Below are 21,985 nucleotides of genomic sequence, written 5' to 3' on the forward strand. Positions count from 1 at the left end.
TATATGTTATGGCTAGCTATGGAATAGTGAGTATACAGAATTAACATATAAAAGTGCAAGTGAGTATAACGAGTTAATGTATAAACGCGCAAAAATTGAATACGCACAAATGTGCTGACCAGTGAAAACAATACGCAATTCCTAGCGCGTGTAAAAAATTGAATGCATGCGCGCACAAAAACAAACATGGCAACCAGTGAAAACAGTGAGGAATAAATTGGATAATAAAGACCTTAACATCATTGCCCTTAGATTAAATGAAATATCCTTTATATAAGAGGGGTGTAATCCGTTGAAAAAAATTGAAAAGAAAACGAAAAGAAAACATATAAAGAGGGGGAGTCCACCCTAGATTTTTTTTGTGTGTCAACAGCCTTAAAACTATGAGGAAATAATAATTAACTGAATAAGTAATATTTAACGGTGAGATCTTTTCAAAGAAAATCTTAAAAAAAAAAATAAAATGTCTCCACTCCCCACACACGTTTTGAAGTGATCCTACGTATTTTAAAAATGTTTGGAACTTATGATCCCCACACCACCACATTCCCTTTTATTGCCCGCACCCTCTCCACCAAGCTTGAAAAAATGCTAACAGTTATATGTCTCGCAACGTCGCCAATAAGTAGGATTTCATTTTACGTTAAATTTATATAGAAAAATGATCCCCCACGATAAAATGTTTTTTTTTTCTTTTATATTACCTTTAAAGGCTGTTGAAACGTATTAGCCAAAAAAGTAGATTTTATTTCATTTTAGGAGACAAAATATGCTGAGTTAGGTCATAAAAAAACAAATATTATTTTTAAATATGTAAATTGATCATATAGTTTTTTTTTACAGTAAATAAACATATTTGCTTTGTTTGAAGACAATTCCATCTTGCAACGAAAAATACAAATTAAATAATCATCAATAAACAATTTTGGATACGAAAACCGCAGTTTTTTTTTTTTTAAATCAAGTTCTAATTTTAATAACGCACAACTTGGGTAAAGAAAATACTTTAAAAAAATATGTAGGTGCACCTGAACAATCAGCAGCACCTTACAATTATTTCCTTTTCGTATTTTTTCAACTATTTCTGCGGATTATTGGACACTAATCCACCAGATTATAATTTTTTAAAATCAATATTTAAAGATTAGGGAGGAGTTCGATTTCACATACAACATTCTAGTAAATCGATCCCCCATTTTCAGAACCAATTTACAGCCCAGATTTGACATTGGCTCTTTTAGCCACTTTCCCCACCATTATTTTGTTTGCTTTTTTTTTGCGACTTTTCACTTTGAGAAAAGTTCGATCTGCATCCCCCGTAGTATTTTTTATCTATTTATTTACGGTTTTTTAAAAAATCGTTTTTTGCATTTAACGACGCGCTATTTTTTTTAATATAATATTTTCAAGTTAAATTCAAATTTTACGATATCTTTTTTTTTTTTTTTTAGTAAATTGTTAGTTGAAAGTACAGAATAGTTACAAAACACCGTACCCCCCCACCGTTAAATAATAGGTTTCTAAATAATAACGTTACTATTTCAGCGCAGGTCGTTAAATGCAAAAATACTTTGTTTTGTCTATCGTTATTTGTTGTTAATTAATAAATCTTGCCTATATCGGCTGTATGTATCAAGTATTTGCGCGAAACCGAAGATTTTAAACCGGACTTTTACACCGAAACCGGAGAAGAAATATGTTTTAATCACACACAAAGAAAAATTTGTTTTTTTAATTACATAAATTAATCATTTTTAAAATTTATTTCTTTTAAACAATTGTCTTATCATTATTTGTCGTTAATTAATAAATATCGTCTATATCGTTTGTTTGCACGAAGCCGGAGATCCTAAACCGAATCCTTAAACCGGAACCGCAACCGGAAGGACGGTTTAAACACCAAAGCAAGCAAGCCGATTTAAGTTTAATTATTATACATACATATATATGTATATTAGATAGATAGATAAATATTTGTGTGTATTTTAGCAGCATGTCGTTAGCAAGGCATATTGGATTAAATATGACAGAGTTTTTTTTTCTTTTTAATTTTTCTGTTGATTTTTTTCTGATCTGCCGTGTATTTTTCTCGCTTCAGTTGGTAAGTTGTGTATTAGGTTGCCAAGTGGTTTTTTGTTAGCCATTTGTCTCTAGCGCTTTCGATCATTGATCGACGTCAGAATCAATGTTGTTGTTAAAAAGACTTTTTCTGTTGCCTTTTTATATGTAATTAATTTTAGTTTGGTTTTTATTTAGCGGTTTAATTTTATTTAGTTATTTTGATTAAAGTCGTCTGTTAGGGATCGAATGTGCTAGAGGAAAATGGCCGACAAAAATCACTCGGCAACCTAATACACAACTTACCAAGTGAATAGAGAAAAATCAACAGAAAAATAGTCAGAAAACTGTTTCGTATTTAATCTAGTGCTTTGATATATATATATATATATATATATATATATATACACACACATATATTTCAGACATATCTGATTGAACACGACGGAGTTATTCTTTTTTACGATCTTAATGGATAATTTTTCAATTTTTCGGGCGGTCTTTTTAATTTCAGCAGGTAACTTATGCAGAATGACGCCCAAAGGTAGTTTTTCGGCCATATTCTTCTCGAGCGCTTTCTATCGGTGCATCCGATTATCTTCAGGAGCGATTGTTGTTTTTATTTTCTATGAGGCTTGGTGTAATTATAGTTTTTTTTTTTAATTGGTTATAAAGTTTGGTGCCGAAAGGTTGGGTCGAATTATTTTTATTTTATTTTCTCATTGCATAATTTATTTATTTAGTTTCTAATTAGTTATTAAATGCTGTTACTATGCACCGATAGAAAGCGCCCGAGAAGAATATGGTCGAAAAACAACCTTTGTTTCTAGTTTAGTACAAAAAAAAAAAAAAAAAAAAAAAAAAAAAAAAAAAATCGTCTTTTCAATCCAAACAACCGCCGAGTTTGCTATCACTACTGGCACCAGACTTCGTCTATCTCTCTCCCTGATCTAACCTGTCAACTCCATTTATACATTCTTCCCGCGTGATTTTCCGTGACTTCCGCCAGCGCACACCTTTTAAACCTATGGGCGCCATCTTGATTTCTCTCTCTTTCGCCTAGCCTTCGCCCGACACACATGCGGTAAGACTCCTGTTCATTTGATCTGCCCCCCCCCTTTCCTTTTGCTAACAGGCGTCATTCTGTATAAGTTACCTATTGAAATTAAAAAGACTGCCCGGCAAATTGAAAAAATTATCCATTAAGATCGGAAAAAAGAATAACTCCGTCGTGTTCAACCAGATGTTTGAATAATAACCTGCCAATATATATATATATATATATATATATATATATATATACACTTATATGAAAGGATATGTCGGCCGTGAGATTTACGGTCTTTGATACATTGTCGCAAGGTATTCAAGGGAGACATCCGGATGGCAAAAATGACAGAACGCATGAACCACCACGGTTTTATGCATAAGAATACTTCAATTGCAGTAGAGGGTTCAATCTCCCAAAATTTATATGCAGGCCGAGAGAGGGGCTAAACAAAAATATGATAGGTGATTTATTGAGTCAAAATAAAAAAGAACATTTAAGCATGAATGTGATTGCAAAATCTGCTTGTCCCAGGTCTCTAAGAGGTAATACCACCAAGATATTAAACGTGACATCACTCGGGAAGTTTACATTGAAGTCACGTTTTGGAAATCGAGAAACTATTTTGTTATAATCCTCGTTCTAATATTTACGTGCCAGTTTGTTTGCTTTTATTTACAAATGCCGAGTTATTGTGTGCCGTTATGCAAAGGTAATTATGCTGGCGGTTCCAAAGTTAGCGTATTTAAATTCCCTGACGATAACGATTTACGCGATAAATGGACAAATGCTTTCAAGCGAAAAAAATTTACAACAACAAAATCTAGCCGGGTAAGTTTAAAGTTTATTATTATTTTAATAAAGAAGGAAATTCTCTCTTAAAAAATAATTCGGTGAAAATGCGCTGGTTGACCACCGGAAGACTTAAAAAATTGCTTTTTAGGGTTACTCGAGTTTTATTAACAAATTCACTATCCAATGTTTGTAATGATGGTAAAAAAAAATTTATTTGGAAAGAAAATATTACATGTGAAAATTTGGAAGTGCAAAACTTTTCTTTTTTTTAGAAAAGTTACCAAAAAAATGTAAATTTAATTTTTGGTAAAAAATTGGGGGGGGGGCGGAAGTTAAATTTGTAATGACGGTAAAGAGTTCTTTTTTATATTTATTTAAGTTTGAAACAAAATTAACTTTTTTTTTTAATTTGGAAAGAAAATGTTACATATGAAAATTTGAAAACAATTTTTCTTTGCAGGAAAAACTGAACCTCAGCTGTTACTGAACATGCCCAATAACCAATTTTTCCCGTCGTAACCGAAATTTGAAAAACACAAGAGAAAACTATTAGTAAATTTCATGATAATAAATGTTGCAAACAGTTCTTATCAACGATAATTTTAAATGTAATATTCGTTGGCAACAGACCCGAATACACCTGAAACAAACTCAGATAAACCTAAAAGGCAACTTCAGTGGTCTACCAGGGCTCTTTCACCAAAAAAATCTTTATCTTTTTTTTTTGTACTAGTGCAGAGAGTGATCCGGATGTAAATAATGTTATTATTTAAAAAGCCATTCTTAACATGGGGAGGGTGTTTTGTACCTATTCTATACTTCAACCTTACAATTGAATAAAAAAAAAATTTAATTAAACTTGGAAATATGATTTAAAAAATAGCGCGGATCACTCTCTGCACTAGCACTTTTTTTTCAGTTTGTTTTGTGGAGAAATTTCTTTACTGAAAGGTAGAGGTTAACAAGGATTTTGCAACAATTGTTTGTTGCGACCTGTGACTAGGTAAAAATTGTAGAACCTTGTCGGTCTGGTAATAAGGGTAACGATTCAATTTCCTTCAACTCCAATCCAAAACTTAACATCACCAAAATTCAGTTCACTCCATCTTTCTTATAATCCAGTTAGCCAATCAAATAAGTTAAACGTAACAATTACCAATATAAAAGAGTCATCACCCCACACAAAAGATTTCTGCTGCCACTCTTCATGAGAGTCGCAGGTAAGTGCTTCAAGTTTTTTCAATACTTTAATTTAAAAAAAAAGTAATTCCATGAAAAAAAAAAGTAAATTTTGAGAATTTTATTTTTCTGATGCTGAAACTACTAAACTTCATCCATGTAGTGGAGTTAGTGTATATTTAATATTTGTTGTTTAACAATTGTTTAATCGGATTTATAATTTTCGAATTGTACAACTCTATATTTTTTCAATTTTTCAAAATTTCTCCACTGAAAGGTAGAGGTTAACAAGGATTTTGCAACAATGGTTTGTTGCGACCTGTGACTAGGTAAAAATTGTAGAACCTTGTCGGTCTGGTAATAAGGGTAACGATTCAATTTCCTTCAACTCCAATCCCAAACTGAAATCACCACCAAAATTCAGTTCACTCCACCCCTCTTATAATCCAGTTAGCCAATCAAATAAGTTAAATGTAACATCTACCAATATAAAAAGAGGCATCGCCCACACAAAAGGTTTTTGCTGCCACTCTTCCTGAGAGTCGCAGGTAAGTGCTTCAAGTCTTCTCAACACCCTCCCACTCAACAGAAAACAAAATCAATTGTTATTGATTTTGTAAAGCCTTCTCAATATACATATTCCTCATTCTTGATCCCCAGAGCAGTGGTGACAAACCCAATCCTTTTCATCTGGCGGAGCTGCACTGATCCCAACGCATCTAAAATGGAACCAGTTATCACATTGATCACAGCAGATCATGGCCGATCCGTCATCAGGTTTATTACATCCGGGACAAATCCAAACCTGCTCACTCTCCTGTACTAAAGTGGGTTCCTCAAAACTGGTTTCTGACCAAGAAATTCCTTCTATGGACTCCCAGTCATCATAACTAGGTTCCGGACCATCCTCTTGTGGTTCATATTCCGCATGTAGTTCTAGCGGATATAGATGTTTAAGAGAATATGTTCTCACACTCCCATCACCCCGTCGTATCTGTGCCGACCGTACCATACCATCGTCTCCCGGAAACAATTCTTCTACTCTCCCCAATGCCCAGAAGGGTCGAGACTTGTTTGGAAGTTTTATCGTCACAATATCTCCAGGTCGTACCTTATTAGATATAGTTGGATAACGATCTTGTTTACGTTCTCGAAGAGAGAGTAAGTAATCCTCGTTCCATATCCGTTTAAACTCCTTGAGCAGCTCATCCCGGTTCTTCAAAGATTCCAACAATATCTGTCTGGACGGCAGTTCCCCTTCATTAATTGGTTGAATCTCCATTCTAAGAAGAAGTCCAGGGTTTTGATCTGGGCGCAGGAAGTGATTGGGCGTAATTACCTCCAATCCAGAGTCATTCGAACTCACATAGGTTAACGGTCTATTGTTCACTGCCCGTTGGACATCTGAAATGGCTGTCCACAACTCAGATTGACTGTAAATAGACCTTCCAACAGTTTTATAGAGGCATTCCTTTAATGTTTTAATCATGCGTTCCCAAACTCCTCCATACCAAGCCGAATGAAGAGGGATCTTAACATGCTTTATATTATACTGCCCAAATTTTTCATCAAATTCGGAAGAAGTTAGGGCCTGATTTAGTAAACTAACTCCAGCAAGAAATGACTTTGCATTGTCACTATATATGTGAGAAGGCAAGCCCCACATGTTTGAAAACCTGATGAAGGCCAGTATAAATGTGTGTACTGTCATGTCCTCAACCAGTTCTAAATGCACCGCTCTGATTTCCAAGCACGTAAATATGAGAATGTAAACCTTAGATTGAAGATTTTGGTTTTGAACCCACAGGTGTCCTGTATAATCTATTCCTGTATGTAAGAATGGCCTTATCAGATTTACTCTATGTTTAGGCAGGTCTGTCATCTTAGGATACGGAAAATGTATCGAGTTGATTTTCTGACAAATAAAGCAGTCCTTCAATATTCCCTTCACAGCCTGTCTGCCTTGAGGTATCCAAAATCCTGACATCCTGATTCTACTAAGTGTAGCCGGCACACCCAAGTGTTTAGCCCTCTCATGCTGATCCTTCACAATTAGATTAGTCAAGGGATGATTCTTCCCGAGCAATACAGGGTTTAAAACCTCATATTGTAGAGTAAAATTTTTTTTGATCCTGCCTCTGGAGCGGACGACACCAGACTTGTCCAGAAATAGGTTTAACTGACTCACAAGGTTCGGAATGGGTTTATCATGAGGTGCACGTAAGAACTTCAATTCAAGGGGAAATGCCTGTTGTTGCATTGTCTTGAACAAGTAGTCAGCAGCAGCCTGTTTATAGTCCAGTTCCTTGCCCCTTGCTTTGGATATAAATTCGAAGACTCTGGAGACCACACGTAGAAGTTTGTTAAAACACGAAAATCTGTCAAAGGCGACGATAGGCTGAGACCAGCTCTCATTACAGGTGTAGAACAAGTTCGTACGAACTATTTGCTGGTTGTCTGCACTAAGACAATCCAAAGTACTATCAGGCCAACAGACAGTTCCACCAGACAACCAGTTTGGTCCAGCACTCCAAAAAGAGAAATTTTCCTTAAATTTAGCTGCTGTCAGTCCCCTAGTCATTAGGTCCGCAGGGTTCTGATTGGAAGGCACATATTTATACCTGATAGCAAGGTTGTAATTTGCAAGTATCACTTCTTCCATCTGTGTCACATCCTTGAGGCGATTCTTCGTGAAAATGTTTTTATGGCTCGTCTGCTTGGACATCAGCCAAGTGAGTACAATTTGGGCATCTACAGCCAAATACAAACTTCCAAATTTCGTTCCTTGATAGGCTCTCAAGATATTACTAAGACATTTAATTGCCAAAAAAACTGCTAATAGTTCCAGCGTTGGCAAGGTTTTAGCTTTTAATGGTGCCACCTTTGCTTTAGCAAAAATCAGAGAAGATATACCTCCCTGAACTGCATATACAGAAAACCCATATGCCTTTTTGAGGCATCTGTGAATATGTACAAATCCGCAACAGTATCGCTATCAAGTACCTGTCTTCTAAACGATAACGAATGAAGTACCGACAAATCACTAGCTAGTAATCTCCACCTTTCCTGCATTTCCTTTGGAATGGGATCATCCCAATCAATATTAGCCTTCCACATTTCTCCCACCAATATGCGACTTTGAATGGTGACTGGGAGACATAAAGACAATGGGTCAAATACACTGGATGCGGCTGATAGTATTTGACGTTTTGTTGCTAAGTTGGGGTCACAAGTTCGCTGGACTAGGCTGATGGAGTCCGACTCTGGGTCATATCTGTAACCCAGAACCTTTTCCCATGGACAACTGTGAGTTGTCAAAGTCTCATCCTTCCTCATAAATTCCTGTAGCTTTGGGCAATTGGTGTTACATGATCGAAGATCAAATCCTCCTTTCTTCAATCTTTCCTTTATTTCATGATATAGTTTTCTCAACACACCTTCCGAATTATTCGTTCAATATAAAAGGGCTTGCGTTAAAGCCGAAGATGATGGTCGTATAACGGTAACATACCAGATGATCATCCCGTTTTAGAAAGAAGCAAAACTTATTTCTATCAGATTGCTTTGATAATCTAATCATCAGAAATGCCTTCCTGATGTCGCCCAATAATGTATATCTATTAGTCCGAAAGAGTAGAGTTAGATTTAACATGTTTCCGGTTAAATTTACCCCTGGGTATGCAGCCTCGTTTAAGGATACTCCTCCCTTGACCTTCAATGAACAGTTGAAGACTGGTCGCATTTTAGTAGTTGCTATGCTATCGGATTTAAAGACTGGTCGATGAGGGATCCAAACATGTTTATGGAACTGTTTAGGTGAACAATGAAAGGGTTCTATTATGCCCTCTGCCTCTTGTTCGGCAAAAACCTCTAAATATTCCTCATAGAGGCCCTTCATTTCCAGAGTGTGTACCACCCTATCTAACACCTTGAGGGCTACTTGGTGATTAGAGCGCACCCGAGCTAATTTATCAGTGTGCCACGGTAACTGCACCCAGTACCGTCCCTCCTTAAACTCTATATTTCTCATAAACTCCTCTACCTTCTGGGCATCATAGTCGGACAAGGTATCATTCTCTGATAGCCCCAAAGACTCCACACTGTAAATCCACTCCAGACCTCTTTCTACAGTACTGTCCTCAAAAGTTTCTTTATAGGGGTCCGAATAAGAAGAACACACGTCAAGAACACTATTAACAATGGAGGTCGGACACTTAACAGTTCTCATGACTTCTCCATAAACTGGAACCTTGCGTTGGATCGTTTTAATTTGGTGAGGAAACATGAAATTCCTGGGATCCCCAAAAGGTATCACTCCTCGTGGGGAAAGCCAAGCTTTCCCATTCATACATTTTATCATTTGTAGGGGTTCCATAAATTGTAACAGGTCTACCCCTATTAACCCTTCCAAAGTTATATTGGCATTTCTTCCTAAATCTGTATCCAGGGTGTAATCCAATTTCGTAAGGTTCTCGACCACAATCGGCAAATGCTCCACTGTATGAATGATGTCTAATTCCTTGTCAATAAGGATAGGTAGCTGCCGCTTTACCCCTGGCGTCAACTCCACTGTTGTGGTAAGTCGCTGAAAATTGCAGGTTTTCCTTCCTAGAAACGTCACAATCTCAAGGTTTACCTCTGAGACAGATCTTGGGTCACAAGCCAGATCCTGCAAAATTCTTCCACTAAAGTACGAATTTTGACTGCCCGTGTCTATCAAACATCGCAGCTTCACAGCTTTGTCCCCTCTTTGTAGTACGATGGTAGTAATCGGCAAAATACACTGCTGCTCACCCAAACTGGTATTGATACATTCATTTGTTGATGTATATGGCATAGGGCACATGATTGCGGTATGGTCCTGGGCTGAACATCGCTCACAATTGCCCTTAGGGCTTCTTTTACAGGGACACGAATCACTGAAATGATTGTTACTTGTGCACCTATAACATAGTCCGAGTTCTCGACAACGACGCCATCTTTGAGGAAATGTATGGTATTCTTCACAAACTTGAGTGGAATGACCATCCCTCAAACAAAGGTTGCAGGTTTTATGCCTCTCCTGGATATGGAAGTTCTCCAATGTTGGTGTTGTTGTCTCCGGTTTTCTGTCTGGATGAATGTATCTACGAGAGCTACCATAATCCAAATCTCTCTGGTTTGCTTCAGGGAGTGCAGCCTTCCAGGATTTTAAGATCCTGATGCCCGTATCTAAAATAGAAGTTAAAGATGGATGCGGTGCCCCTACAGACCTCACTAATTCTTCCTTAAGACGGTTGGGCAGTCTTTGGAACAGTATATGAGCCGCTAATGCCCCTCCGCCTGAATTTCTTTCCATAAATCCATATCCCAACATAGAGTCCAATTCCGACAACTCGTATTTAACCTGAGACAAATAGTTTTTAAGGTATTCAATATCATACCTGCCTCGGGTGGACAGTTTGAATAGGCTAGAGAATATCTCCTCTCTAATGCCCTCTTCATCCCAATAATTATCCTTAAGAATTTTTATTGCGGCATCATAATTATTGGATGTCTCCTCTAGATGATGTATTAGCCGAAACGGACGTCCCGTAACACAAGTCTTGAGGTAGGTTAATTTTTCTCTCCTTGATTTTAATCCCGAAGTGCAATAGTCAAATCTAGTGAGAAAATCTCTCAATGCAAATTTGTTCTCAAAGTCCAGGCCATCAAAACTAGGGCATTTGACCTTAGGCCTAAACATAGAGGTGTCAACTTGAGATGGCTGCATTACATTTGGGAGCATGAAGGGAGGAGAATCATCCTTGTGAACCTCTGCAGTTAAGTTTTGTAAATCTCTTTTCACCTCCTCTTTGAATTTGATAAGGTCATAAGCATGCGGTGCCACCCTATCTCTAGGAAGGAATTTAACCAAGTTTTCCTGAACTTGGTCTACTTTAGAAAGCCACTCGTTTATGTTGTCTGTGGTGTTCTTCAAGGCACATGCATCCACTGCGACTCTTTTCTTTAATTTTTCTAATGTGTATCCGATAATGTTTTTATATCTTTCCTCCGTATCCAAAAGGGCCTCAAGAAGGTGATCCGGTTTTTCTTGCATTCCTAAGGAATCCTCAAGGGAAGACATTTGTTCCGCGGCCATAATAATAAAAAAATAACAGAAGAAAAAAAGGGGGGAAAAAAATGCACAAGGTCTGCAGATCAATGTTGCAAAGTGTGGAAAATTTCTCCACTGAAAGGTAGAGGTTAACAAGGATTTTGCAACAATGGTTTGTTGCGACCTGTGACTAGGTAAAAATTGTAGAACCTTGTCGGTCTGGTAATAAGGGTAACGATTCAATTTCCTTCAACTCCAATCCCAAACTGAAATCACCACCAAAATTCAGTTCACTCCACCCCTCTTATAATCCAGTTAGCCAATCAAATAAGTTAAATGTAACATCTACCAATATAAAAAGAGGCATCGCCCACACAAAAGGTTTTTGCTGCCACTCTTCCTGAGAGTCGCAGGTAAGTGCTTCAAGTCTTCTCAACAGGTGCTAATGCAAAGAGTGATCCTCGCTATTTTTTAAATCGTATTTCCAAGTTTAAAGTTTTATGGGGTTTTTTTTATTCAGTTGTAAAGTTAAAGTACAGAATAGATACAAAACGCCCTCCCCTCCCTATGTTAAGAATGGCTCTTTAAATAATAATGTTATTTCAGCACGGATCACTCTGCATGAGTACCAATTTTTTTATTGCAGTGTCTATATCCATTATTAAATTTATAGAAATAGTTATAAAAAAAAAACGTTTTAAGAAAATATTTTAAAACAGACGTATTGAATTTTTTCGTTGATATATTTTTCATCATACTCCTTAAAATTAATAATTTCATGGATTCAAATTAAAAACATGTACTTAGGTTACCATGCTGTTTTCAAAAATCGCTATGTCTTTGAAGTCTCATCAAAAACTTAAAAAAAAAAGAAAGAAAACAAAATGGTGGTAAAAACCCACCGAATAAATGTTACCGTGACATTTATTGGGTGGGTTTCTATTTATTATTTTTATAGTGTTTTATTTATTTTTATATAGTGTTTTATTTATTATTTTTAAGTGATTGTAAAAACTTCAAAGATGTAAACAGACACGCGGCCATTTTTTTCTTATTTTTTGGAAGCGCTAAATATTACTTGCTTTTCTAACCGAATAAACATTTTACATTAAATAAAAACACTAAAAACTTTTCCAGTAAGGTAGAAAAATAACCTATCTTGCTTTTGATAACATTTATCTAATATATAAAAGTCGATACTCATGCATTTATTGATCCGTGCTGAAATAATAACGTTATTATTTAAAAAGCCATTCTTAACATGGGGAGAGGAGGGTGTTTTGTACCTATTCTGTACTTTAACCTTACAATTGAATAAAAAAATATAAAACTAATTAAACTTGGAAATACGATTAAAAAAAATAGCGCGGATCAGTAAGTGCATTAGCACCTAAAAGTATATCTATCTATCTGACTATCGCCATATTTTCAAACTATATTTTCCGAAACTAAAAGTCGCAGAGCGGCGCTAAAGTGATTGGATTTTTATGGACCGTTCTTTCATCGGTCTTAAGCTGGTTAAAATAGTTTTTAAGGGGTTAAATAAAGTCAAAATTGAAAAATTTCTACACTCATCTTTATTGTTCAATTTTTAATCGGTTCATATGCGTATTACGTCGGTACAGTAGTAACGTCACCAGCTTGGAATGATGCAGTTTTGCTTTCGGTTTCGATTCTAGCTGATGCTAGATGCCAAATGCTTTTACTTTTGAAATCACGACTTTATAATAATATATACGAAATGTGGACAAATTATAATATATTTAAGCGCATTTTACGACCGGGCAAAGCTCCCCCACCTCTCCCGCTAGTATGTAATATATATATATATATATATATATAGACAACTTTTTCGGTCCTAGTGCACTTATTGATCCGTACTAAAATAACGTAATTATTTTATTCTTCATAAACTTTAATTCAACTTGAAAATACTATTTAAAAAATAACGCGGATCAATAAGTGCACTAGCACCAATTTTTCATACCTCTGTAGATTGTAATACAAACCACAAAACTCTTTCCCCTCCCCATATTAAAAATGGCTTTCTAAATGTTATTTTAGCACGGTAACATATGTGTATAAGTATTAGTTAAGCTGTGTGTGCACATTTTTTTTGCATATCCGGCAAAGTTTTTTTTTTCGCCGGGCTTCTCGGGGGCGGGGGTTATTATGTCTTAGACCTATTTATATACGGCCTAGATTATAATATGTACGATTTGCGAACGCGCGTCGCGTCTAGATTTATTTAGATCGACTTTTACAAAATTCTTCCTATTTCGGGTGGGGGGAAAGCCCTTATATCAGACAATTGCAATTCAATTGGACACTCCCCTTTAAATGGGGGAGCTGGTCCCCCCAACATCTTGGGGAAACAAAACCAGAAAAACTACCTCGTAGCCAAAAGTAAACAAACCCAAAAAACTGCCTCGCAGTAAAAATTCAGTGCAGAATTAGGTGTATCAGAATTTTTGTAGGAATTTTTGACACCCCTAACACGAAACTGCGAATAAAATATAAAAATCTCGTAATTTCTCTGTTAAAAGTGGGTTGTTTATTTTCTTTGGGTTATACTTCCAAAATAAACTATTAAAGTTGTTTTAAAAGTAATAGAAATATATATATATATATATATATATATATATATATATATATATATATATATATATATATATTTTAAAAACAGTAATGAATTTTCCGAACTCCATATTTTTCAATTTTTAAACTTTAAAAATCTATCAAAATTTTTCTATTGATTCTATTTTTACGATATTTTTAGGGTCAATGTGAAATTTTATGCTCTTTCCAATAAACCGAATATAATATTTTAGACAAACGTTTTTTTTTTAATTCACGCCCCCTCCCCATTTTCAAGTGTCTATTAAAAAGTAAATAATTAATTTACTCACCGAAAAGTAAATAATTAATTTATTCAAAAAATGATGAGAAAAGATCAATAAATAATATATTCAAATTTAAAACAAAAAAAACGTAGTGTTTTTTAGAATTTCACCTGTAAAGTTTGAAGTTTAAAAACTTTTTTTAAAACCACGTTGTTTGTTTTTTCTTTTTTTTTTTTTAATGGAACCTTGGTCCTTGCTCCTTTAATTGAAAAAAAAAATTAGGGCTTGAATTACATTTTTCGAGGAGTTATAAGCTTGGAAAGACAGGGGGTCGAATAATTCACGCCTCCCACTTTGAAATGTCTATTAAAAAATAAATAATTAATTTATGTACCAAAGTCTTATATATCACAAATTGAAGAGAAAAGGTCAATACATAATATATTCAAATTTAAAACAAAAAAAGAACTGTTTTTTAGAAATTTACCTGTAAAGTCCGAAGTTTAAAACCTTTTTTTTTTTTTTTAAAAACACGTTGTTTTTTTGTTGTTTTTTTATGAAACCTTCGTCCTTTCTCCTTTAATTGAAAAAAAAATTAGGGCTTGAATTACATTTTTCGAGGAGTTATAAGCTTTGAAAGATGGGGTGGAATTATTCACTATTTTCACGAAATTTCTGACACACCTAGTGCAGGATTTCATTCAGTCTATGGCGTGATATTTGACCTCATTAAATCCATGCACCTTGCAATTGTTTTAAATCCTTAAATTAAAAGGCTTTTCAGTTACTCTCCCTTGCTGGCCTAAAAGTAACATGTCAGGTATTTCTCACATTTTTTTTCACCTTCACCTCAAAGCTTCGGGTTTGATCCTATCTACCAAATCTTTTCTTTTTTTTTCCGAGTTTTTAAAGAAGTTTAACCTCGTTTTTTTTTTTTTTTCATTTTATCATATTTAAACAGGGTTATTACTTCGTCCATTTTGTTTTGATCCCCCCCAAACACACACGCCTCCAAACACTCGAGCAACGCCGGGCACCCCCGCTAGTCTAATTTATAAAAAGCAAAATGTGTGTGTCTGTGTGTATCGCAAACATTTTCGACACATGCGACGCATCCTCACGAGATCGATATAGTTTTCAAGCTCGATCCTTCGGACGACAAATATCGAAAAATTGGCCAAAAATATTCATTCCTTCTCCCTCAACTCACCAGTTTTCTACAAGGAGTCGTTTTTTCCGTCGACATATTTGCAAGTCATTGTCTCCTTTCGATTGACTAGCCTTAATTTCGACGTACGCGACTTTCAGTGCGAGATGGAGACATTAGCCAAGACGTTAGTCTTTTTTTTTTTTTTCAGCTCCTTTGCGTTACGGGTTCGAGCCTGCCTACTACCACTTTAACACCTCTATCCACCCAAACTGCCTACTGTTGTTTTTATCCCCCCCCCGTCACTACCACTTTTTATCCCCCCCCGGTGTTCCTTACTACACTGTCAAACACTCGGGTAACACCGGGGACTCCCGCTAGTAATTAAATAAAAATAAATTGTTGAGCCAAGTTTAAACTAAGTGCAACATTTTTTTCTTGTTAAAATGATTTAACTTGATTCAATCCTGATAAAAATAAACATATTCGTAAAAAGAACTTAATAATACATCAGGGTTTTTGATGCCTTAAGTGTTACTGTAGCTGAAATTACCGCCTTCTTCTTTAAGTACTTTTTCTAATGTCTAGTTCAATTTTTTAAGCAATGGCATTGTATCCGGAAACACTGATTCTCTGAAACCTTAAATGTCAGACTGTTTTGTTTTTATCCTACGTAAGATTTCATATTTTGATCGTTTATAACCATGAACTAATGTAGACGCAATGTAAGAATTACAGGTGAATTTGAAGTAAAGAAAATATTGTTGTAAAAAAATCACAGCAAACGTAGATGTTTTTTGGGTTCTATTTTGTTATTATAGCAAACTTCGAAATTTGAAACATTGATTTTTCAAGTGAAACTAATGGTATATACTGAATTGTTATGTCACAGTGAATGTACATATCCAAAAATTACGAAAAACCATACGGTAGAAAATTAATAAAAAGTTTTTGAAAATAATTAACGAAAAATTTTGCTAGATTGGCCAAATATTTGCAGTTTTCAGAAAAGATTTACTCCCCCCCCCTTTTTGTTACAATTAGAACTCTCCGGTTTCTTTTAGCAAACATCAATTTTTGCTAATTGTTTTCAGAAACTCATTTCATTAATGATTAATTTTTTACCTTATCGTTTTTCGTAATTTGTAGATATCTTCATTACTGCGACATGACAATTCAGCAGTTGGTTTCACTTGGAATTTCGCTACAATAACGAAGAATAACCATTTTTTATTTGGCTTCTATAACCTTTCTTGGCATCTACATTTAAATTTTTAAGCAATGGCGTTGTGTTAAGTAACACCAATATTGTAACGTCGCAGTTACAAACAAACAAAATAAATAAATAAATAAATAAATAAATAAAAGTCTGAGTCAGCAATTTTTATTGCTTAAAAGTTTTTATGATCCGTTACTCTCCCGTCTCAACACCCCTTAAAAAGTCTCACTGCCACATGTCCATCTAGCTTGATCGCGTTTCTCTTTCCTCCGGCCACAACCGACCTATTTTCGTCCTCGACTTTACACAACCATTTTTTTTTTCGACGCGCACTTTTCTTCGAGCATGTGGTGAATTTTTCTCTTTTTTCTTTTTCTCGCGCACACTTCCTAATTATCATATGCGCCCTTTTTTGCTGCTGCTGCTGCTGCCCATCTTTTCGCAAGAAAGCCATGCTCCGCTACTGCTGCTACTTTCCCATGGGCTCGTATACACTGCTACAATATAGCATTGTCTCAGAACCTGAAATCTCAGACAATTTTATGCTTTTATTCACACAAGATCCTGATCGCTTATAGCAACGAACGTGCTATGTAGGAATTGCATGCGAATTAAAATAAAAAAAATAATAAATGTGAGTTCACCCAAAAACCTCACCTATAAAATAGTTAAGTTGTACTGGATTTACACACATAACTAATAAGGTTAGGATTCTAAATTGGTGAATAGTATAAGAATTTTAAAAATGAAAAATATGAAATTGAGGTTATTTGTAATGTTGAACTTTTACGTTTCTGTGACTAAGAAATTTTTAGTTCCCCATCAGTGTTTTAATTTTATTATTTTATCTAACTTTGTGAGATGCTCATTTACTGTATAAATTATCCCTTTTATTTTTAGCTATGTGAACTGCATTTTCTTCAATGCGACACGATGCATGAAACATGTTATGACCCCAAATCTGGGATGACTCTCAATGGAAAATAAAAATATACACTATTGCTACAAATTAACCACATAGGCCATTTCACCTACTAATCTAGAAAAACAAAGTATATTTAGTTATACAAATTTTTAACGACTAAAAAAATATAAGGATTGTTAACCTTAGGTAAACAAATGTTTATCTAAATTTGAAGAAGCTGCAAAACTTCATAAGTTTTGGGTTCGGTTTCGATTATAGCTGATGGCACATAAGTCATTTATTTTTTATAAATAATTTCACCAAGAATTCCTCATAAGTTTTGGTTTCGATTACAGCTGAAGGAACTCAAGTTATATATATTTCATAAGTTTTGGTTTCGGTTTCGATTCAAGCTGATGCACCGAAGTCATATGGATACATTTTTTATTTTTGAAATCGCAACTTTATAATGTATAAAAATCGATAGAACTTAACTTTATAATAATATATACGAAATTTGCAAGAATTCAAATATCATATTTAAGCATACTTTACAACAGAGCTACGCCGGGCGTCCTTGCTAGCTTAGATACTTTTGCAATTTTTACAAAAGAGCTACAATAATATCGGAGCATCTCTATTTACGCTGAACATCTACAGAATTTACGCCAACATCAATATATTACATATGAATGAATCCCCTGTGGAATTTCCACAGGTGCCGCTAGTATATATGTTATTAATACTTGGTGGACAATATTAAATCTAAAAAAAAAATTAAATCTACCAATTAACAAAAAAATTGATCTCACAAATATAGGATAAACTAACTAGATGAAATTGATCAGGTGGAAATAGTAAACCTTCATAAATTGGACATAAATATGACAGATGATATTAATAAATGTAGGGAAGTTTCCCCCATTATAGCACATTTATCTGGTTATTGTTGCCATGATGTTTTCAAGAAAATAAAATGCAAGCACTGCAAAAATCTAATGATAGGGACACTAACGGATGATGTGGAACAAATGCCTGAAACTAATAGTTATTTCAAAGGCATTTACACATGTGCTTTATTTCACCCAAATTATACAACGGCAAGTTTCGTTCTGTATAATTATGTCGTTATATAAAAAAATAATCAAAAGCACTTTTTTTTTACAATCCATGCACCAAAGACAAATAGCAGTTAACACAACATTAGAGCTTCTGTCAGATAATGAACTTCTATTTGAATCTTACATTTGTCGTGAAAATCATCAAATAAAAAATATAGAAAAAAAAATCTTCCTGTGGTCATCAACAAATTCTATCCCGAAATTTTTCTGTAGAGTGAAAAACAATAAAATAATAAAGTCATCAAATCTATATCTATAAAAGTGTGATTGTCTGTGTGTCTACATTTCACTATCAAATTACTCTGTCAATTTTCAGTCTATGGACTCGAGATTTGACATAATGAGCATTGAGATTTGGGAAAACCTTTTCAATCGCTTTTCGGCCAAAAAGTTGGCTGTCAAGAAGTCAAAGTTCAACGATTTAACCTTTGAAAACTCTACCACACTCCTCCGCCAATTTTGGGTCTAAACACTTGAAATTTTAGATGTAGGTTACTTGGATATGGATCAAATTTTTTTAATTTGATTTGAGCTCAAACAATAAACCTTAAGGGAACAAAATTGGGGTCAAAGTTTAAAAAAAATTGACCTCTCAGCAAATTTTTGGTCTTAACATTTGAAATTTTACATAAAGTGTATTCAAGGCAAGTTTTTTAATCGGTTTTTGGCCAAAAATTTGGCTGCCAATAGGTCAAAGTTCAAAAGATTTGACTTCTACGGTCTCTAGCAAACTATTAAGCAAATTTTGCCTCTAAACATTTGAAATTTTACATAAAGGGTATTCAGACATGAAGCAAGCTTTTTAATCAATTTTGGAGCGAAAATTTGGCCGCCAAAGGGTCAAAGTTTAAAGAGTTAACCTTTGCAGACGCTACCACACTCCTCCGCCAATTTTGGGTCTAAACACTTGAAATTTTAGCTGTAGGTCACATGGACATGAGTCAAACTTTTTAATATATATATATATATATATAACTACTTCATTTACTCACATAAATTTAATATACGAAAGTATAGATTTATGCGTAAACTTTAAGTATTTACTTCAAAAGTGCTCAATACGTAGGTAGAGCTAGCTAGTAATTTATAAAATATATATGGCGATTAAGCTACACTGAATATTCTGCGTTTCATCCACTATAGGATTCGTCAGGCTTATGCGCGAACCACAAAATTCGCGCATAAGCCTGACGAATCCTATAGTGGATGAAACGCAGAATATTCAGTGTAGCTTAATCGCCATATATATATATATATATATATATATATATATATATGCACATAAATTTATGAACAGTACATAGGGCCCAAGCAAAGCTGCGCTGAACTGCTAGTAAAAGAAAAATACGAATTTTCGACTAAAATTACTATTTGTTTTTGCATATATTTCATGTTTCATATGGTTTGTTTTTCATATTTGTTTTGTCTTTTTGCTTTTGCTGATAGTTTTTCCTCCCTTTTGAATTATCTCCCTTCAACTCGCGTATGAATGATCTTCTAATGATAACGTCATATTGAACGGATTGGCCTTAATTCTCAGTGGCTTCGGCTTGACTCTCCAATAGGGATGGGGTGAAAGAAAACATGGAGTACCTAAGTGGGTGACGGAATCAGCAACCCGAAAACAACGTATCAAAAAAAAAAAAAAAAAAAAAAAAAAAAAAAAAAAAGGAAATATATCGAGTCCCGAAGTTTCCGAGGAATCGGAAGATAATCTTTTTTTCTCTTTATTCCTTACTTTCTCCTCTTTATTTTTCCTTTCGGTCATATATCGTTCATCACTGATTGTCCCTCTCCTTTGAATGTTCATATAAACATTTTTATTCAGCGAATAATCTATGGTTGGGCGGCGAGTCAATCATTCATTTTTGCGACTCCATTAGTCACTTGGTGTAAGTTCAGAGTTGATTCTTGTTTAGTTTATTATGATGCCAACTAATGAACCCAATTACATCATGGCGATTTCGTAATCTTTCGCCACATATCTATTTTTATATATCCGATCGAAACAAAGTATGTTTCCCAAGTTACTTTGCGTTACTCACCAACGCGCCCTTTTTCAGTAATCTCTGCGTGAGTTGACTTATATACACGTCGTTTGGGTTGATACGCCGCGGATCATATAACTCGATCAACGAGACGCGGTGCTTCAGACATATGTAGTAAGCGCCGGCTTATACAAAGAATAATTCTATAAAAATCTTTTTATCGTGCGTGACTTCCGTTTTCCGCCAATACTGTTTCGTTCCACCTTCTTTGAATTACCTACTTTCGTTATAATCTTTTCCTTCCTTTTCGCTTTTTGGAAGGGAAAGAGATCGCGAGAGATGGGTAGGACTGTTTCCACTATCGCTTTTAGTTCGTGGGCACATAGAGAATGGGGTGTCTGCCGACTGTCCGTTAACTCTAAAAGGGAGGATCGTTCGGTCCCTTCTGTATTAATATGATTTTAAACTACACAGGCCACGTTAGAAAAAAAAACAATATCATGGGGACATTTAATAAGTAATATCCATGACTAATTTCTCATAGCAGTAGGGTCCTGGATATGACCTTAAACTATATCCAGTTGTGAGGCCCCAGCTTGTGGGCTTTGGGGAGTGTGGAGCCACCCTTTAATTACCATTGCTCCCAGGTTCACTCTGACCCGGAGTGGTAGTACCTGTTAGGGTCCCAACTATGGGTTAAATAGAAACCGAGGTGAAAACAACAAATATATTCTATTAAAAAAATTTTCTTCAAAATCTTTGGATTCGGCATTAAATAACCCGAAAAGGGTTGATATGCCGTAAAACAAAAACAACCAACCAACCAATCATAGCAGTAGAACAACGAAACTTTGCGCAGGTATATTTCTCTTATCGTTTAATGCAACTCTGGAGACCGTTTTGTAAAACAGCCCAGGTTTGTCTTCCAACCATAATGAGACTTCGGAAATCAGTGCCGCATAATTTGGGAAATGCTTTCCTTTCAAAAAACGACCTCATGGTTTGGGAAGAGGTGAAAGCCAAAGGGCACAAGATCACAAGAGTAAAAGAATTGGGGACATTTCGTTGCCACATGTCCACGCTTATCTGACGATATGCGCTTTGTGGGTCGCAGCGTTGTTTTGTACGAGGAGGATACCTTTGATCTTGCTCTACTTCTTGATTTTCCAAGCTTCAATTAATTTCCTTAAAAGCGAAGCATAAGCTCCTGTAATTGTGGCACCATTTGCGAGAAAATCCGTCATCACTATTCCATCCTGGTCCTAGAAGGTTATGAGCACGACCATGTCAGTGGAGGGTTGCAGCTTTGCCTTCTTTGAAGGTGGTAAGTCGAAGTGCTTCCACTGTCTTTGGTTTGGATCACAGTGAAAGATCGAGGCATCATCTTGTGTAATCAATCTTTTGAGAAACTTTGACCCATCTGCTTGGCATATTTACAAATTCATCCTTGAGCATTCGACGAATTCTTGCTTCCGGAAATGTGTCAGTAACCTGGAAATCCATCTAGCAGACACCTTATAGATTTGCAAATGGTCGTGAATGATAGTTTTCACAGACTCCACATTAATCATAACTTATTAAGCTTAAGCTATTCGCAAATAGTCACA

General features: G+C 35.2%; 2 protein-coding genes across 2 annotated transcripts; both read right to left on the bottom strand.

Moving 5' to 3' along the window:
- Positions 1 to 5,723: 5,723 nt before the first annotated feature.
- LOC145278253 (uncharacterized) lies at positions 5,724 to 7,805 on the bottom strand. The gene has a single exon (XM_080130542.1). The coding sequence runs from the start codon at positions 7,803 to 7,805 to the stop codon at positions 5,724 to 5,726; it is 2,082 nt and encodes a 693-aa protein (XP_079986668.1).
- Positions 7,806 to 8,525: 720 nt separating this feature from the next.
- Positions 8,526 to 10,832, bottom strand: LOC145278254 (uncharacterized). The gene has a single exon (XM_080130544.1). It carries the CDS (start codon positions 10,830 to 10,832, stop codon positions 8,526 to 8,528), a length of 2,307 nt encoding a protein of 768 aa, XP_079986670.1.
- Positions 10,833 to 21,985: the final 11,153 nt, after the last annotated feature.

Source organism: Euprymna scolopes, chromosome 6 (assembly GCF_053919585.1).
Source record: "Euprymna scolopes isolate OS-2025 chromosome 6, ASM5391958v1, whole genome shotgun sequence".
NCBI lineage: Eukaryota > Metazoa > Mollusca > Cephalopoda > Sepiida > Sepiolidae > Euprymna > Euprymna scolopes.